This window comes from Ranitomeya variabilis, chromosome 1 (assembly GCF_051348905.1).
Source record: "Ranitomeya variabilis isolate aRanVar5 chromosome 1, aRanVar5.hap1, whole genome shotgun sequence".
Lineage (NCBI taxonomy): Eukaryota > Metazoa > Chordata > Amphibia > Anura > Dendrobatidae > Ranitomeya > Ranitomeya variabilis.
The window spans coordinates 264,784,869-264,805,792 of NC_135232.1; the positions used below are offsets into that span (position 1 = coordinate 264,784,869).

At 43.9% G+C, this 20,924-nt stretch overlaps 1 protein-coding gene across 2 annotated transcripts in view; it reads left to right on the top strand.

The window, feature by feature from the left end:
- The window catches only part of SNAP29 (synaptosome associated protein 29), a 43,139-nt gene that overhangs the window by 15,278 nt on the left and 6,937 nt on the right, over positions 1–20,924 (top strand). For both annotated transcript variants that reach the window (XM_077293440.1, XM_077293439.1), the window contains exons 4-5: positions 12,764–12,849; positions 14,976–15,068. In XM_077293440.1, coding sequence (XP_077149555.1) covers positions 12,764–12,849; positions 14,976–15,068 — 179 coding nt within the window. The remainder of the gene's footprint in view (positions 1–12,763; positions 12,850–14,975; positions 15,069–20,924) is intronic.

Sequence of the window (20,924 nt, forward strand, 5' to 3'; positions counted from 1 at the left end):
GTGTCTAGTAACCATTTGTTAATCCAGCCTTAGGTTAAAGTAGAATACGTGGTGAGTTGTGGCTTGTGAATATCTAGTATTGCATATCCCGTAGGCACCATGGGTTCTACCACTGTCACATTGTTAGTGCAAAGTATTTTGAGTGTTGAAATGCTGGGCAGTACTGGGGGCAGCATGCACCAGTTATATTTCCTCATGCTACCACTACACATTGTGTACCTATGAATGGATTGCCCTAATTATTATGATCTGATTGTCTTATTACTAAACAAGGGGCTGTTTAGAAGTCTTTGATTAAGTTCCCCTAGTATGCTAATAAACCAGTTTTGCTGCCCCCTTTTTTGCTTTTTGGTCTCATAAGCAGTCATCCACAGTAAGCGAATGCTGACTTTCCACCTATCTTACAGTGTAGAGGCATGAGGAACTTGTATTCATAAGTTAACATGTACTGTTCCTCCATGGAAGTTTCATCCGTTGCATATATTTTTAATGTCCAAAGTTACATTTTTCTTTATACAATACATGTCCAGATGTTTAGCTTTAGGCCAGGGTCAGACTTGCGTGTGCAATATGAGAAACTCGCGCATCAATAGCCGGCACTTGGGACCAGAGTGAGCGGCTGCATAGAAATACATGCGGCAGTGCCAGGTATTGATGCCAAAGACTCACGCGAGTTTCTCACATTGCACACGCAAGTCTGACCCTGGCCTTAAAGTGAGTCTTGTCAATCCCAAAGCTGAAATTAAGCCTTTTATACATCCAAATATGGGACTGTAGGCACCTACCAAAGTCATACTTGTAGTTCAGAGTTTACTTATTTTGTTTTATGAAACCTAGGATAAAAAAGAGTAGATAAATAGTAATAGTACATGTAAATAACATAGAGGTGTATCAGATCGGGATGGTCCCTAACGTTAGCATTTCTTGGTCCTGGTCTGCCCCCATCTATTTTGGGGCCTGCTATTTGCTCATTGTTTTATCCTAGGCTTCTTCTGTTAATGGCCTCAGTGTGAATGTGCACCTACACATTGCACTTTATACCAACATGTCTGCCAGACCATTTAGTCAGCTTTGCTTATTTTGTTTTATGTAAAAATAATTTTATTACATATTGAAATGAGGGGGCTTCTGGGCAGTTTTCGCCTGGCCTAATGCTTGGTACACTGTTTTGCCCCATCAGTTTCCCTTTTCCACCCTTCCCCTAATGATTGACAGTGCATCAAGGATTGCTGGCGGTTTTGAATCCTCAAACCTGCACGTACTTGCTTTACAAGAGCTGAGAGCTGACATAATGTGAATGTGTGCGGGTGCCCACTGTCCTGTCTGCAGAGGCCACCAGCTGCACCCTGAATGGTATAGCTGCGGGTAGCTGATGCTGACAGCATGTAATGAATCTGTACTCTGGCTTTTGCAGTGTGAGTATCGGCCACCCGCTGCTGTACAAATGCAGTGTAGAGAAAGTGGGCATTGTAGACAGGACGCAGATCACAGGGTTCCTGCACGCACGGACACTGTGTGTAATATCCGCATGTGCATGGTGAGGATTCAATGCAAGCAGCACTATGTGGAGCAGTGTCAATTACAAGGGGTGGATGATGGTGACTGAGCACACAACCGTGCACCGAAGCCCTCTCACTTACATTACAACAACAAAAAAAGTAAATCTATACCGCAAATATGAATTTTATAGGGTCAATTCGCCTATATGAATGTATAAATGGTTTGATTTCTATTTTGGGGGCTGACAGTGTTTTTATATGGCTGTTCTCAAGCTGTCAAAATTACTGTTCGTGTGAACGGTTAAAAGGGGTATCCGGGACTTGAAAATATAAAGCCTTGTAGTTGCTAACAGGCCTGTTTGGTGGACCCGGCGCCGGTCATTGACGATTTCTGCCAGAGATGCAGCAGTTTCTCTTCCTGCTGACAGGGTGCGACTACTGGCATTATGCTGATTTACAGCTGGCTACTCCCAATTAGACAGCGGAGAGCCGACTGTCAATCACCATGGCACCTGTAATCCCGCCCTGTCAGCAGGAAGAGAAACTGCCGCTGTGTTGTTGTGAAATCAGCGGAAGTCTTTGACGGCGCTATGCTGGCGGAGAACGGTGCGGGGAACAACAGACAGGTGGGTAGCAACTACCTGCCTGTTAGTACTTAGGCACATTTATTTATATTTTAAAGTCCCGGATATATCCATTAACCCCTTCATGACCCAGCCTATTTTGGCCTTAATGACCTTGCCGTTTTTTGAAATTCTGACCAGTGTCCCTTTATGAGGTAATAACTCAGGAACGCTTCAACGGATCCTATCGATTCTGAGATTTGTTTTTTCGTGACATATTGGGCTTCATGTTAGTGGTAAATTTAGGTCGATAATTTCTGAGTTTATTTGTGAAAAAAACGGAAATTTGGCAAAAATTTTGAAAATTTCGCAATTTTCACATTTTGAATTTTTATTCTGTTAAACCAGAGAGTTATGTGACACAAAATAGTTAATAAATAACATTTCCCACATGTCTACTTTACATCAGCACAATTTTGGAAACAAATTTTTTTTTTTGCTAGGAAGTTATAAGGGTTAAAATTTGACCAGTGATTTCTCATTTTTACAACAAAATTTACAAAACCATTTTTTTTTTAGGGACCACCTAACATTTGAAGTCAGTTTCAGGGTTCTATATGGCTGAAAATACCCAAAAGTGACACCATTCTAAAAACTGCACCCCTCAAGGTGCTCAAAACCACATTCAAGAAGTTTATTAACCCTTCAGGTGTTTCACAGCAGCAGAAGCAACATGGAAGTAAAAAATGAACATTTAACTTTTTAGTCACAAAAATGATCTTTTAGCGGAAAATTTTTTTATTTTCCCAAGGGTAAAAGGAGAAACTGGACCACGAACGTTGTTGTCCAATTTGTCCTGAGTACGCTGATACCTCATACGTGGGGGTAAACCACTGTTTGGGCGCACGGCAGGGCTCGGAAGGGAAGAGCGCCATTTGACTTTTTCAATGAAAAATTGGCTCCAATCTTTAGCGGACACCATGTCGCGTTTGGAGAGCCCCCGTGTGCCTAAACATTGGAGCTCCCCCACAAGTGTCCCCATTTTGAAAACTAGACCCCCCAAGGAACTTATCTAGAAGCATAGTGAGCACTTTAAACCCTCAGGTGCTTCACAAATTGATCCGTAAAAATGAAAAGTACTTTTTTTTTCACACACAATTTCTTTTAGCCTCAATTTTTTCATTTTCACATGGGCAACAGGATAAAATGGATCCTAAAATTTGTTGGGCAATTTCTTCTGAGTACGCCGATACCTCATATGTGGGGGTAAACCACTGTTTGGGTGCACGGCAAGGCTCGGAAGGGGAGGCGTGCCATTTGACTTTTTGAATGGAAAATTAGCTCCAATCGTTAGCGGACACCATGTCGCGTTTGGAGAGCCCCTGTGTGCCTAAACATTGGAGCTCCCCTACAAGTGACCCCATTTTGGAAACTAGACCCCCCAAGGAACTTATCTAGATGCATAGTGAGCACTTATAACCCCCAGGTGCTTCACAGAAGTTTATAACGCAGAGCCGTGAAAATAAAAAATAATTTTTCTTTCCTCAAAAATTATTTTTGGCCCGGAATTTTTTATTTTCCCAAGGGTAATAGGAGAAATTGGACCCCAAATGTTGTTGTCCAGTTTGTCCTGAGTACGATGATACCCCATATGTGGGGGTAAACCACTATTTGGGCGCACGGCAGGGCTCGGAAGGGAAGGCACGCCATTTGGCTTTTTGAATGGAAAATTAGCTCCAATCATTAGCGGACACCATGTCGCGTTTGGAGAGCCCCTGTGTGCCTAACCATTGGAGCTCCCGCACAAGTGACCCCATTTTGGAAACTAGACCTCCCAAGGAACTAATCTAGATGTGTGGTGAGCACTTTGAACCCCCAAGTGCTTCACAGAAGTTTATAACGCAGAGCCGTGAAAATAAAAAATAATTTTTCTTTTCTCAAAAATGATTTTTTAGCCCACAATTTTTTATTTTCCCAAGGGTAACAGGAGAAATTGGACCCCAAAAGTTGTTGTCCAGTTTGTCCTGAGTACGCTGATACCCCATATGTGGGGGTAAACCACTGTTTGGGCACACGTCAGGGCTCGGAAGGGAAGTAGTGACATTTGAAATGCAGACTTTGATGGAATGGTCTGCGGGCGTCACATTGCATTTGCAGAGCCCCTGATGTGCCTAAACAGTAGAAACACCCCACAAGTGACCCCATTTTGGAAACTAGACCCCCCAAGGAACTTATCTACATGTGTGATGAGCACGTTCAACCCCCAAGTGCTTCACAGAAGTTTACAACGCAGAGCCGTGAAAATAAAAAATCATTTTTCTTTCCTCAAAAAATATGTTTTAGCAAGCAATTTTTTATTTTCACAAGGGTAATAGGAGAAATTGGGCCCCAATAGTTGTTGCCCAGTTTGTTGTGAGTGTGCTGGTACCCCATATGTGGGGGTAAACCACTGTTTGGGCGCACGGCAGGGCTCGGAAGGGAAGTAGTGACATTTGAAATGCAGACTTTGATGGAATGGTCTGCGGGCATCACGTTGCATTTGCAGAGCCCCTGATGTGCCTAAACAGTAGAAACACCCCACAAGTGACCCCATTTTGGAAACTAGACCCCCGAAGGAACTTATCTAGATGTGTGGTGAGCACTTTCAACCCCCAAGTGCTTCACAGAAGTTTATAACGCAGAGCCGTGAAAATAAAAAATAATTTTTCTTTTCTCAAAAATGATTTTTTAGCCCACAATTTTTTATTTTCCCAAGGGTAACAGGAGAAATTGGACCCCAAAAGTTGTTGTCCAGTTTGTCCTGAGTACGCTGATACCCCATATGTGGGGGTAAACCACTGTTTGGGCACACGTCAGGGCTCGGAAGGGAAGTAGTGACATTTGAAATGCAGACTTTGATGGAATGGTCTGCGGGCGTCACATTGCATTTGCAGAGCCCCTGATGTGCCTAAACAGTAGAAACACCCCACAAGTGACCCCATTTTGGAAACTAGACCCCCCAAGGAACTTATCTACATGTGTGATGAGCACGTTCAACCCCCAAGTGCTTCACAGAAGTTTACAACGCAGAGCCGTGAAAATAAAAAATCATTTTTCTTTCCTCAAAAAAGATGTTTTAGCAAGCAATTTTTTATTTTCACAAGGGTAATAGGAGAAATTGGGCCCCAATAGTTGTTGCCCAGTTTGTCCTGAGTATGCTGGTACCCCAAATGTGGGGGTAAACCACTGTTTGGGCGCACGTCGGGGCTTGGAAGGGAGGGAGCACCATTTGACTTTTTGAACGCAAGATTGGCTGGAATCAATGGTGGCGCCACGTTGCGTTTGGAGACCCCTGATGTGCCTAAACAGTGGAAACCCCTCAATTCTAACTTCAACACTAACCCCAACACACCCCTAATCCTAATCCCAACTGTAGCCATAACTCTAATCACAACCCTAACCCCAACACAACCCTAACCCCAACACACCCGTAACCCTAATTCCAATCCTAATCCCAACCCTAACCCTAATCCCAACCCTAACCACAACTGTAACCCCAACACACCCCTATCCGTAACCCTAACCACAAGCCTAATCTTAACCCTATTTCAAACCCTAGCCCTAATTGCAACCCTAACTCTAAGGCTATGTGCCCACGTTGCAGATTCGTGTGAGATTTTTCCGCACGATTTTTGAAAAATCTGCAGGTAAAAGGCACTGCGTTTTACCTGCGGATTTACAGCAGATTCCCAGTGTTTTTTTGTGCGGATTTCACCTGCGGATTCCTATTGAGGAACAGGTGTAAAACGCTGTGGAATCCGCACAAAGAATTGACATGCTGCGGAAAATACAACGCAGCGTTTCTGCACGGAATTTTCCGCACCATGGGCACAGCGGATTTGGTTTTCCATAGGTGTACATGGTACTGTAAACCTGATGGAAAACTGCTACGAATTCGCAGCGGCCAATCTGCTGCGGATCTGCGGCCAATCCGCTGCGGATCCGCAGCCAAATCCGCACTGTGTGCACATGCCATAACCCTAACCCTAACCCTACCCCTAGTTCTAACCCTAGTTCTAACCCTAACCCTAGTGGAAAAAGAAAAAAAAATATTTTCTTTATTTTATTATTGTCCCTACCTATGGGGGTGATAAAGGTGGGGGGTTTATTTATTATTTTTTTTATTTTGATCGCTGTGATAGAACCTACCACAGCGATCAAAATGCACTTGTAATGAATCTGCCGGCCGGCAGATTCGGCGGGTGCACTGAGCATGCGCCCGTCATTTTGGAAGATGGCGGCGCCCATGGAGAAGACGGACGTGCACCGGGAGCCTCGGTAAGTATAAGGGGGGGGAGATCGGGGCACGGGGGGGCGTCGGAGCATGGGGGGGTGACATAGGAGCACGGGGGGAGCGGACAGGAGGACGGGGGAGCGGAGCACAGGACGGAGGGGACTACGGGACAGATCGGTGGCTTGGGGGGGCGATCGGTGGGGTGGGGGGGCTCACATCAGTGTTTCCAGCCATGGCCGATGATATTGCAGCATCGGCCATGGCTGGATTGTAATATTTCACCAGTTTTTTAGGTGAAATATTACAAATCGCTCTGATTGGCAGTTTCACTTTCAACAGCCAATCAGAGCGATCGTAGCCACGGGGGGGTGAAGCCACCCCCCCTGGGCTGAAGTACCACTCCCCCTGTCCCTGCAGATCGGGTGAAATTGGAGTTAACCCTTTCACCCGATCTGCAGGGACGCGATCATTCCATGACGCCACATAGGCGTCATGGGTCGGATTGGCACGGGTTTTCATGACGCCTACGTGGCGTCAAAGGTCGGGAAGGGGTTAAGCAAGTTGAAAACGTTATCTCTTAAGCCTCTTTCACAATTGCGTCGGTACGGGCCCGTCGCTTTGCGTCGGCACAACGTACCGACGCACGTTGTGAAAATTCGGCACAACCTGGGCAGCGGATGCAGTTTTTCAACGCATCCGGTGCCCATTGTTAAGTCCCAGGGAGGAGGGGGCAGAGTTCCGGCCGCACATACGCGGTAGGAAATGGCGGACCCGACGTACGAAAAAAACGTTCCCTTGAACGTTTTTTCGTGCCGACGGTCCGTCAAAACACGACGCATCTCGTGCACAACGGACGCGACGTATGGCCATACGTTGCGATCCGTCGGCAATACAAGTCAATGGGCAAAAAACGCATCCTGTGGGCACTTTTGCAGGATCCTTTTTTTTTTCCCAAAACGACGGAAGTGTGAAAGAGGCCTAACATGCCTAAAGTTAAAGATGACAAATTTCCTTTTGTATTTTAGGCAAAAAGATATGTAAGTTTTCATCTTTTATATTTTAAGTTAAAAAAAGGATAATGGTCCAATGCAAAAGTTTGGGCACCCATCATGATTGTAGCCTAGTAGCACCTCCTTTTGAAAATATCACAGCTTGTAAACTTTTTTTGTAGCCAGATAAGAGTTTTTCAGTTCTTGTTTGATGGATTTTCATCCATTCTACCATTCTACCTTGGAAAATTCTTCCAGTTCTGTGTCATTCCTGGGTCGTCTTGCATGCTCTGCTATATTGAGGTCTAGCCACAGATTTTCAATGATATTCAGATAAGGAGACTTTTAGGGCCATTGTAAAACCTTCAGCTTGCGCCTTTTGAAGTATTCTACTATGGATTTTGACATGTGTTGAGGATCATTATCCATTTGTAGAAGCTTCCTCTTTTCAACTGCAGGTTTTGACAGATGGTATTATGTTTGCAAGAAAAATTTGTTTAAATTTCATTCAATCCATTTATCCCTCTACTGAAATGTGCCAGTGGCTGCAATACAACCCCAAAACATGACTGACCCACCCCCATGCTTAATGGTTGGCGAGATGTCCTTTTATGATATTTTTTGCCATTTTTCTCTTCACACATACCTTTGATCGTTGTAGCCAGAAAATTTTAACCTTATTGGTCCACCAGACTTGTTTGCAAAGTGTATCAGGCTTGTTTAGATGTTCTTTTTGCATAGTTCTGACTCTGAATTTTATGGTGATGATGCAGAAGAGGTTTTCTTCTGATGACTCTTCCATGAAGTCCATATTTGTACAGGTATCTCTGAACAGTTGAACAATGTTCCTCAGCTCCAGAGTCTGTTAAATCTTTCTGAAGGTGTTTTGCAGTCAAGCGGGGGTTCTGGTTTGCCGCCCTAGCAATCCTACAAATGGCTCACACTGAAATTTTGCTTGGTCTTCCAGACCTCATCTTGACCTCCACTGTTCCTGCTAACTGCCATTTCTTAGTCGAAGAAAGGGTGACTAGCTTCTTATAGCCTTCTCCAGCCTTATGGACCTTCGCCAGCCTTATGGGCCTTCACCATTTTCAGAGTGTTAGGCAGCTGCTTAGAAGAACCCATGGCTTCTGTTTTGTTTGTTTTTTTGGCACAAGGTTAAAGGAGACTGTTTTTGTTTTGTTTTTTATAAAGTTGGAAATTTGAATCACCTGGCTTGATTGATGATTTGCCACTGCTCTATTCACATTGGGTTCTTATGTGCCCTGATTCTTGGGATCGGTATGGGGTCCCAGTGGTCATACTCCCAGCAGTTGGGAATTTCTCCTCTATTACGTGGATAAAGGGTAACTTGCACACTTTCACAGTGACCTTAGTGATGGAGGAAGCAGCTAGTTCCCCAGCCTATGGTGTAACCAAACGGAAGGGAAGGTTAGGGACTCTTAACTGGCCTGGGTTACACAATGTAACAATATGAAGAGCTTTTGCTCAACTATTACTCATTTACATATACAATTGTACTCTGTGTAGCTTATTCAGGCATCTGATAATTTCCTAACCTCAAGTACTTTGTCCTTGTTGCAGGATGCTTTTGAAAGAAAACAGTCTCCATAAGGCAATGTTCACATGTCCATTAACCCCTTTCTGTACTATCCTGTCCATGTACCCTGGGCCCGTATGCCCATGGACGGGATAGTACGTCACAGGTAGTGTTGAGCGATACCGTCCGATACTTGAAAGTATCGGTATCGGAAAGTATCGGCCGATACCGGCAAAGTATCGGATCCGATACCGATACCCGATACCAATACAAGTCAATGGGACTCAGGTATCGGACGGTATTCCTGATGGTTCCCAGGGTCTGAAGGAGAGGAAACTCTCCTTCAGGCCCTGGGAACCATATTAATGTGTAAAAGAAAGAATTAAAATAAAAAATATCGCTATACTCACCTGTCCGACGCAGCCGGGACCTCAGCGAGGGAACCGGCAGCGTTGTTTGTTTAAAATTCGCGCTTTTACTTGGTTACGTGAGGTCCCGGCTTGTGATTGGTCAGGGCGGCCATGTTGCCGGGACGCGGACCAATCACAGCAAGCCGTGACGAAATTACGTCACGGCTTGCTGTGATTGGTCCGCGTCCCGGCAACATGGCCGCCATTAACCAATCACAAGCCGGGACGTCACGGGAGGCTGGACATGCGCGTATTTTGAAAAGCGCGCGTGTCCAGCCTCCAGTGACGTCCCGGCTTATGATTGGTCACGGCGCCATGTTGCCGGGACGCGGACCAATCATAGCAAGCCGTGACGAAATTACGTCACGGCTTGCTGTGATTGGTCCGCGTCCCGGCAACATGGCCGCCATTAACCAATCACAAGCCGTGACGTCACGGGAGGCTGGACACGCGCGCTTTTCAAAATACGCGCATGTCCAGCCTCCCGTGACGTCCCGGCTTGTGATTGGTTAATGGCGGCCATGTTGCCGGGACGTCACTGGAGGCTGGACACGCGCGCTTTTCAAAATACGCGCATGTCCAGCCTCCCGTGACGTCCCGGCTTGTGATTGGTTAATGGCGGCCATGTTGCCGGGACGTCACTGGAGGCTGGACACGCGCGCTTTTCAAAATACGCGCATGTCCAGCCTCCCGTGACGTCACGGCTTGTGATTGGTTAATGGCGGCCATGTTGCCGGGACGCGGACCAATCACAGCAAGCCGTGACGTAATTTCGTCACGGCTTGCTGTGATTGGTCCGCGTCCCGGCAACATGGCCGCCCTGACCAATCACAAGCCGGGACTTCACGTAACCAAGTAAAAGCGCGAAATTTAAACAAACAACGCTGCCGGTTCCCTCGCTGAGGTCCCGGCTGCGTCGGACAGGTGAGTATAGCGATATTTTTTATTTTAATTCTCTTTTTTACACATTATTACATTAATGTTGTTGCGATACCCGATACCACAAAAGTATCGGATCTCGGTATCGGAAATTCCGATACAGCAAGTATCGGCCGATACCCGATACTTGCAGTATCGGAATGCTCAACACTAGTCACAGGCGATTAGCCACGCTCACGGGGGGAGCACAGCTAATCGTGGCCGGGTGTCAGCTGATTCTCACAGCTGACACCCGGCACTAAGTGCCAGGAGCGATCACATAAGAATGAAATAAAAAAAAATATATATATTTTAAAAAATAAAAAAATCAATATTTATTCCATCAATAAATATTTGAATAAAAAAAATCTAAACAATAAAAGGACACATATTTGGTATTGCCACGTCTGTAATGACCCGACCTATAAAACTGTCCCACTAGTTAACCCCTTTAGTGAACACCATTTAAAAAAAAAAAGCCAAAAAATGCTTTATCTTCATACTACCAAACAAAAAGTGGAATAACATGCTATCAAAAAGATCGATATAAATAAACGTGGTACCGCTGGAAACTTCATCTTGTCCCGCCAAAAGATAAGCCGCCATACAGCTCCATCACGGGAAAAATAAAAAAGTTATAGCTCTTAGAATAAAGGGATGCAAAAATAATTATTTTTTATATAAAATAGTTTTTATTGTATAAAAGCAACAAACCATAAAAAAAGATATAAATGAGGTATCGCTGTCATCGTACTGACCTAAATAATAAGGCTGCTTTATCAATTTTACCAAATGTGGATTTTTGTGCGCGGTTTTTGTGCGGATTCTGCTGCGGTTTTACACCTGCGTTTTTTTAATATGGAGCAGGTGTCAAACCGCTGCGGATTCCGCACAAAGAATTGACAACCTGCGGAAAATAAACCGCAGCGTTTCCGCGCGTTTTTTTCCGCAGCATGTGCACAGCGGTTTTGTTTTCCATAGGTTAACATTGTACTGTACACCACATGGAAAACTGCTGCGGATCCGCAGCGTCAAAAACGCTGCAGATCCGCAGCAAAAACCGCAACGTGTGCACATGGCCTAAAGGGAACCTGTCACTCCCAAAATCGAAGATGAGCTAAGCCCACCGGCATCAGGGGCTTATCTACAGCATTCTGTAATGTTGTAGATAAGCCCCCGATGTAACCTGAAAGATGAGAAAAAGAGGTTAGATTATACTCACCCAGGGGCGGTCCCAGTACAATGGGCGTCGCAGTCCGGTCCAGCGCCTCCTATCTTCTTACGATGACGTCCTCTTCTTGTCTTCATGTCGGGCCTCTCTGACCTTTCTCGGCGCCTGCGCACTGCAGTACTTTGCTCTGCCCTTAACAGGGCAGACAAAGTACTCCTGCACCGGAGACAGAGTGTGAAGAATAGAAGAGGACGTCATCTTAAGAAGATGGGAGGGACCTGACCGCGACTCCCATCGGACCGGACCGCAGCGGGACCGCCCCTGGGTGAGTATAATCTAACCTCTTTTTCTCATCTTTCAGGATACATCGGGGGCTTATCTACAGCATTCCAGAATGCTGTACTGTAGATAAGCCCCTGATGCCAGTGGGCTTAGCTCATCTTTGATTTTGGGGGTGACAGGTTCCCTTTAAGAGGCGCAGTTTTTAGAATGGTGTCACTTTTGGGTATTTTCTATCATATAGACCCCTCAAAGTGACTTCGATGTGATGTGGTCCTTAAAAAAAAAAAAAAAAAAAAGAAAAGTGTTGTAAAAATGAAAAATCGCAAAACAAACAAACAAAAACATTTTGCCTCGAGATTGTGTCGCAGGCACGCTGATGGGTGGTTAGACAGCATGATGTGGAGAGCAGCATTAACATGTTGAGTACAAACCCCACCAAGGACAACATCTGCAAGGAGTTTGTATGTTCTCCCCGTGTTTGCGTGGGTTTCCTCCTGGTACTCTGGTTTCCTCCCACATTCCAAAAACATACTGATAGGGATTCTAGGGATAAGTGGGCAGAGCTCCACTCCAATCACAGCTGGTAGAAGCAGATGATGGCTAAATAATACAGGCATCATCTGCTTTTAAACATGTGGTCTCAGCTTCTGAGCAAGCATCAAATTCAAGGAGCTGACATATGACGTAACTGTGTGCCAGTAAGATGTGATTAAATTTGGGCCGGTGTACAATACTCTCCAGGTGTGTTATGATTGCAGGTGTGTTTCTTCACACCCTGTGTAAGATCAGGCAGGAGATCAAAAGTGTAGGGATACTTTTCATTGTGCGGTTAATGGACTGTACAACGTTGGGAAAAAATAGATAAAACAGCTTCAAATGTGTCAACAGGTAGTGTGGTGTCTGGGAGCCGATGGGTGGGCAATTATTTATTTTTATTTCCCCTTCACTCACAATCTAGTCCCACATGACCAGTCAATTGAGTGTGACCCTCAATTATCAGACGGGGTTTTTTTTGGTTTTTTTAACAAGCAGTGCTCGGAGGAGGATGTAATGTACAAATTTAACGGGCCACATATTATTTGGTTTTATGTAATGTATAAATCATCCTTTATGTTCAGATTACAGGATGCCATGTCAAAAAGCAAAGAGCAAGAAGATAACTATGAAGCCACACATCCAAATCTGCTGAAGCGAGATACTGTAGGTAAGTAAAGCTTTGGATTTTCTAATAGGGTGGTGAAGTCCCCAACAGCCAAGATCTCAAGTATTCAGTCGGTGATGTCTGTACATATACAGTCAGGTGAGGCAATATGGGGGTGCACAGGTAGAAGTTACAGCTGGAGCCTGCTAGTGGGCTTGAACAGTAATTTTTCCTGGTGCAGCTTTTTTTGCTGAAAATATAGCGAGGGCTGTCATTTGTATTTGTGTTTTCAGGAAGCAGTTCCAGAATCCATTTGTACACCATTGTTTGTACTAAGCTGTATTGTGACTGTGACTCTGGCTTGCTTCTCACGGACAAGCCGTGAGTCAAGTAGTACGAGGTCAAAAGCTAGGAGGGTAGATCATAAACAGAGGGGACAGCCAAAGGAGTAGTCAGTGCTTCACGGCAAAATACAGATGGTCAAAAGGCAAATCCAGGGTTCAGCAACAGAAGATCAGAATGTCTGAATTGGAAGCACAGAGAACATGCCACACTGAGCTGAAAGCTACAACTGACAGCTGTCTGGGACTGACTGTCTAGTTAAGTAGCTGGGTAATCACTTGAAACGGGTAACACCTGAAGGAAGCTTGGCACCTCCCAGTCTCAGATTGGACGGCTGAGCTGTCAATCATAATACAGATAGCTCCGCATGCCCCCTGCACTAGATAGGAAGACTAAGCTGTCAATCACTGCATCTAAGACACACTGAGTGGTGGTGTCATTGTGACAGACACTCACTAGCTGGAAGATTAGATTTCAGCATAGGTTGTATACGTTTTTTTTTACTTTTTACGTTCTAGTCTTGACCTATATGTTGCAGTACGTAGGTTTTGTTTACTGCCTTGATTTTGCTGCTGATAAAGTTTTCCGGGTTCCTGAAAGTATTCCCTAGCTCAGGATAACTGTATTATACAATGAACATCTCTGTGCTTGATGGCTAAATAGCGGCATTTCTGTTGCTTTGTTACAAAATATGGTTCATTGCTTATGTATACTTTGCACTATAAAATAAATTGAAGAATAAATCCATGTTTGTTGTGTTCAGATCCAGAAGCGTAGTTTGACATGTTTGTCACAACGTATATGCAGGCAGTTGACACCAGCAAATATTTTGTGGTTGGTTAGACATATGCCTATTCTCAGCAGTTAGAGGGGTGTTTCATCAATTTCATATGCACTTTTTATATGTTCTCCTTGTGCTACTATACTTTTTCTATTGATTGTCTGGTATATTGCTACACTTCCTAATAAAATAAGAACAGATCATGAATGTGTCGATTGTAACAAATTGGATACATTTGGACACTTAATCCTGCAAATATTTAGCTTATGTAAAGTTAAATATTTCACAGTGGCTTATCGCCAACTATTGGCTGGCTTAGTGCACTCCAATATTTTGCATATATTGATCTCAGAAATCTTCACCCATTATGAACAGAATGTAGTTTTATATAAATAAAACCCTTAAAGGGGATGTGAACTACTAGGACAACCCCTCTTCATAGCCCACGCTTCACCCGATAAAATAAAGCTTATACTCGCCTCCTGTGTCGGCGCGGTGTCTGCACTCTTCTCTCCTCGGGGCTCTCATTCGGGTGTTGACACCTGACATCACGGTCATCACCTTTTGTCGAATTGAACATGAAGAGGAAGTCCGAACTGAAACTGATCTGACTTTAAGTTTTAAAAAAAAAAATATTTAAAATGGTATTCAAATTTTACTGTTGAAAAAAATGCAAGCATGAAGCGAAAATAGCTTGCATTATGGGAGTGTAGAACCAGAACACATGAGCTGCGCGCACAGTGAACAAGCCAGTAAAGACATGTTCACACCACCAAGAGACTTGAAAACACAAAAAAGCACAGTAAAACCAAAACCACTCTGTTGCAAAAAAAATCACAGTGGACAGCAAGTGCTAGTAAAAAGATGGAAAAAACAGGGTATTTGGTTGATACGTTTTTTGCAAAAAATGTATATTAAGCCGCTGTACCAATCGCCAAGGTATACCCATATCATTATGGGAGTGTATAGAATCCCGATCCTAGTCTCTCTTTCATGGAATATAATAGATGATTGTCTTGTAGCCTTTCCTTCCACAGTCGGCTCATGTACTTGCTCTTTTTTCCAGATACTAGCAGAGGTTTTGGTGCAACAAGTGCAGAGTATCAACACAAAAATCCAGTTCTGAGAGACTACCACATGAAAATTGACAATAATTTGGGTAATTGTATTTTGTTTTTCTGTCTTGTTAGCGCTAAGGATCATAAAACATATGCCTATATAAAACCACTGCAAGCTATGTGAAGTCTTACCTATGAATATTATAAAGCAAGCATTTATTTATCATAAAGTTGAAAGGGAATTTATCTTTTTTTTTTTTTTTTTTTTAATTACATTTAAATTCAGTTATGTTAAAGGGGTTGTCCGGTCGATCTCAGATGAAGAATCTGAAGACTGCTAAATTCTGACACTGCGATGTGAGCACTATTATTTCCCTGTATTCCCCATGCGGGTGGGAGGTTAGGTGGGTCACATGACTTGACGTGATCACATGTATGAGATTTGCGAAAATGCAGTCGCAAGTTTACAATCTATGAATAAAGATCTTATAAAAATGTCCCATTTCTATAGCTTTGTTGTGTAGACTGGGTCATAGTCCTCCAAGACATTGTTGTTAGCGCTTAGGGGTTACGGTTATAGGGCAACATGGAAACTTTGGCCACACCACACTTCATATGGCCAAAGATGGCTGTGTGCCAGTACTACACTTCAGCGTAATGTTTGTGAATGGGGGCTGCATTGTGACTCTCAAGACACTACCACTAGCAATGTATAAAAAGCTGGAACTGGTTGGAGTTTTTGCGACTTTTGTCCCGGTTGTTGTACCTTGAGGATTGCAATGTCACCCCCATTCCCTTGGATGACCCATATTGTGACTATCATGGTGTCCATTAGTATAATGGAGCTAACATTAAGGCTGGGGCTACACAGTGACAAGGCATAATGGCAACATTAAAACCTGAACATTATAAAGTACTATTCTTACTTGGCTTATACAGAAGCATTGACGCTGTGTCCGGATTTATGTGTCTATGAGCAGATTCTTGATCACTCCCGTGGTCTATACTCCAGCTTTTCATGAGACTATTGGTCTACTGACACGTCTATGATCACCTCCAATATGTTTTGCTGCAATCCATGTAGACCATGCAGGAAGGTTGTGTACCTCTCATATGGTGACTCTCTAGGAGGAAGTTGTAAAATGAAGAAAAAATTAGTTCTGTTCTACATAGATACTTTAAACATAACATTAGATAATGGATCACTCGATTCTCAACTTTTTTCTTCTTTGGCCAAAAGATAATGCCTGCCTCTCACCATCTGTAGTGGAAGTCCTGGCTCAAATTCTAAAATATTTTCCTTTTCTTGCTTCCGGAACCCGGTATCACAGTACAAAAAAAAATTGTCATTTTTGTTTGCAAACCAGAAATTAATCTAGCCAAGGAAAGGAGTATGCAGCATATGATTATTTCTATGAGAATTGCTCCTCCTCAACAACTAGGGATGGCTCATGGCTGAGCTCAGTCTCAGTCTCACAGTTAGAGAAGCACTACTCTAGTGGACATGCAAGTTCTAAGTATTGCACACTTTTTTTTCATAATCGCTCCATTGAGAGCAGTTGCGTTTGATCATGATTTATACAGTACTGTGCAAACGTTTAAGGATATGTGCACACGTTGCGGATTTGGCTGCTGATCAGCAGCAGATTTGGCCCTGCAGATCCGCAACAGTTTTCCATGCGCTGTACAGTACCATGTAAACCTATGGAAAACCAAATCCGCAGTGCTCATGCTGTGGAAAATTCTGCGCGGAAACGCAGCGTTTTACACCTGCTCCATAATTGGAATCCAAAGGTGTAAACAGGCAGGTGAAATCCGCACAAAATCCGCAATAAAATGCAGGGCATTTTACATGCAGAATCCGCGCGGAAAAATGAACAATGGAATCCGCAACGTGTGCACATAACCTTAGGCAGGTGTGGGAAGAACTGCTGCAAAGTTAAAAAAAAAAACGCTTTTGTAAATAGAAGTGTTAATAGTTTAGTTTATTTGTATCAGTTAACAAAATGAATGAACAAAAGAGAAATCTAAGTCAAATCAATATTTGGTGTGACCACCCTTTTAAAAGGAAGGTGCCATCCAAAAAAAAGGTTTTTAATGGAGTAAAATATGAAAAGTGTACACATTTTTTATCGTTTCCACTGTTAAACACTAGGGGGAGCAGCTGCTAAAGTTTGCCTTGAAAACCTAGTGTACAACTAGCTCACATTACGACTGCAGTAAATGTGGCCGGGATCTGCGCACGTGTGATGTCGCCTCTCTCCTCCCCTTCTGGGCGTTTGCTAAAGAGTAAGAGAGGATGTAGTTTAGGATCAGAGCGGAGCCATTTTGTTGGTGACTGCAGAGTGATACTGAGACGTGGAAAGTGTCAACGAGGATGGCTGGTAGAGCCGATTCTGTTAGTTGGTGCTGCTCGCCGGGTTACTGTATTTGCCGGACTATAAGGCACACCTAGGTTTTAGAGGAGGAAATGAGCGAAAAAAAATTGAAGCAAATATGTCAGTTCTGTGCTTAATATCCCCTATCCTGGTACATAAGGTCCCCTCATCCGTATTCCGTTATGCATGTCCTCCTCATCCCTATCCTGGTAGGTATTGTCCCCCTCATCCCTATCCTGGTATGCAGGGCCCCCTTTTCTGTGCTGGTATGCAAGAACCCCAGCTCCTTCCTGGTATGCATGGCCCCCATCCCCATCCTAATATATTATATAATGATATAAAAAGTTATACCTTCCTGCACTCCCTTGCAGCTTTCTGTTCCGATGCCAGCAGCTGCTTTATGCTTTTTCAGCACAGGCAGGGACAACTGCCGGAATACTCACTGCATTTCACTCCGAGACTGTGCGTGGGGAGCAGTGAATATTCAGTGCTCTTTAATAGCGAGCACACATACTAAAGGGAATGAATATTCATTGCATTCCATGCCTATGGGAGTGGAGAGCAGTGAATATTCATTTCCTTATGTAGTGGGCACACGCAAAAGCCTGGCAGCTGCAGGAAGGCAGCTGCTGAGGCTAACAGTGTGTCCGCTATTAAAGAGAAATGAATATTCACTGCACTCCACACCCACAGGCATGGAATGCAGTGACTATTAATGTCTTTTTAGCAGCGGGCACGCCTCTGCCGCTCCCCCACCTCCCCATCACAGCCAGAGCAGGTATATCCAGACTATAAGACACCCCCTCATTTTCTTCCAAATTTTTGGAGGAAAAAAGTGCATCTTATAGTCCAAAAAATATGGTATGTGGTGGTAGATTTGCAGAGTGTAACACAGGAATTTGATACAGGGCTCAATCTAGTGTAGTATCATATGACAGGATTAGATACACAGTATGTAATGTGTGACACTTCTCCGTCCACTTCTATGGGAGCAGTGGTGTAATGTGATGGGCATTAGATGCACTGTCTGGGTCGCACCATTCGTGACTGGTATTTAGGGCTGTGGAGTCGGTAAGCCTAACCTCTGACTCCTCAATTTTCCTGATTTTGTTTCCACAGCACTGCCTCACTACTGCGCATATACAGGTCCTTCTCAAAAAATTAGCATATAGTGTTAAATTTCATTATTTACCATAATGTAATGATTACAATTAAACTTTCATATATTATAGATTCATTATCCACCAACTGAAATTTGTCAGGTCTTTTATTGTTTTAATACTGATGATTTTGGCATACAACTCCTGATAACCCAAAAAACCTGTCTCAATAAATTAGCATATCAAGAAAAGGTTCTCTAAACGACCTATTACCCTAATCTTCTGAATCAACTAATTAACTCTAAACACATGCAAAAGATACCTGAGGCTTTTAAAAACTCCCTGCCTGGTTCATTACTCAAAACCCCCATCATGGGTAAGACTAGCGACCTGACAGATGTCAAGAAGGCCATCATTGACACCCTCAAGCAAGAGGGTAAGACCCAGAAAGAAATTTCTCAACAAATAGGCTGTTCCCAGAGTGCTGTATCAAGGCACCTCAATGGTAAGTCTGTTGGAAGGAAACAATGTGGCAGAAAACGCTGTACAACGAGAAGAGGTGACCGGACCCTGAGGAAGATTGTGGAGAAGGACCGATTCCAGACCTTGGTGAACCTGAGGAAGCAGTGGACTGAGTCTGGTGTGGAAACACCCAGAGCCACCGTGCACAGGCGTGTGCAGGAAATGGGCTACAGGTGCCGCATTCCCCAGGTAAAGCCACTTTTGAACCATAAACAGCGGCAGAAGCGCCTGACCTGGGCTACAGAGAAGCAGCACTGGACTGTTGCTAAGTGGTCCCAAGTACTTTTTTCTGATGAAAGCAAATTTTGCATGTCATTCGGAAATCAAGGTGCCAGAGTCTGGAGGAAGACTGGGGAGAAGGAAATGCCAAAATGCCTGAAGTCCAGTGTCAAGTACCCACAGTCAGTGATGGTGTGGGGTGCCATGTCAGCTGCTGGTGTTGGTCCACTGTGTTTCATCAAGGGCAGGGTCAATGCAGCTAGCTATCAGGAGATTTTGGAGCACTTCATGCTTCCATCGGCTGAAATGCTTTATGGAGATGAAGATTTCATTTTTCAGCACGACCTGGCACCTGCTCACAGTGCCAAAACCACTGGTAAATGGTTTACTGACCATGGTATTACTGTGCTCAATTGGCCTGCCAACTCTCCTGACCTGAACCCCATAGAGAATCTGTGGGATATTGTGAAGAGAAAGTTGAGAGACGCAAGACCCAACACTCTGGATGAGCTTAAGGCCGCTATTGAAGCATCCTGGGCCTCCATAACATCTCAGCAGTATCACAGGCTGATTGCCTCCATGCCACGCCGCATTGAAGCAGTCATTTCTGCCAAAGGATTCCCGACCAAGTATTGAGTGCATAACTGAACATTATTATTTGATGGTTTTTTTGTTTGTTATTAAAAAACACTTTTATTTGATTGGACGGGTGAAATATGCTAATTTATTGAGACAGGTTTTTTGGGTTTTCAGGAGTTGTATGCCAAAATCATCAGTATTAAAACAATAAAAGACCTGACAAATTTCAGTTGGTGGATAATGAATCTATAATATATGAAAGTTTAATTGTAATCATTACATTATGGTAAATGATGAAATTTAACACTATATGCTAATTTTTTGAGAAGGACCTGTATATGAAAGTTTAATTGTAATCATTACATTATGGTAAATGATGAAATTTAACACTATATGCTAATTTTTTGAGAAGGACCTGTACATACAGTGCAGAACAGATTCATTTCAACTAAAAGCCTGGATCCATAGATCAGGAACAGAACATACATTTATAGGATATTTCATAACTTTCCCAAATAATTATGAAAAAATTTACATCACATCCTGCATTGTACTACTGTGCCCAATTTATTATATATATTAGGAGTCTGTCGGTCCATTTTATACCGACTCCAGTAAAATGGACACAGACTCCGCAGCGCTGCTGGCATTAGATGCGCTCTGGGGCCTACCAGGCATGACGAGAATTACCGTAGATGCCTCTCATCATCACCACCACCACCACCCCCTTTCCATACACGGCACCATATAAGTAGCAGCAACCCTCCAACATGCACCTCTATAAAGTTACATCATCCATGATTCTATGCCCCCAAAATACACCCCCTCAGGCCACAACACAAGCCTCATCTCCACTCTAGCAGCCACTGCACTGGACTGGAGGAAGCCCTGCCCCTTTCTGCAACATCCTCCTCACACAGTCCTTGCAGCACATCTGCGGGCTAAAAAAGAAAAAAAAAGCATCAATCCTCTCCCACAGCTATGACCTGGACAGCCCAAGGGATGCTGGAGGCAGCCAAAGTGTAGGAGATGCGGTCGGAGAGGGACCGCAGTCTCCTATGGTTAGGAGCTGCTATATATTTGAGATGTGTGTCGGGCTCAGACATGCACCAGCAAATGGCCGCTCCCAATGGCTGACAAATAAAAAAGTTAAAGCAGT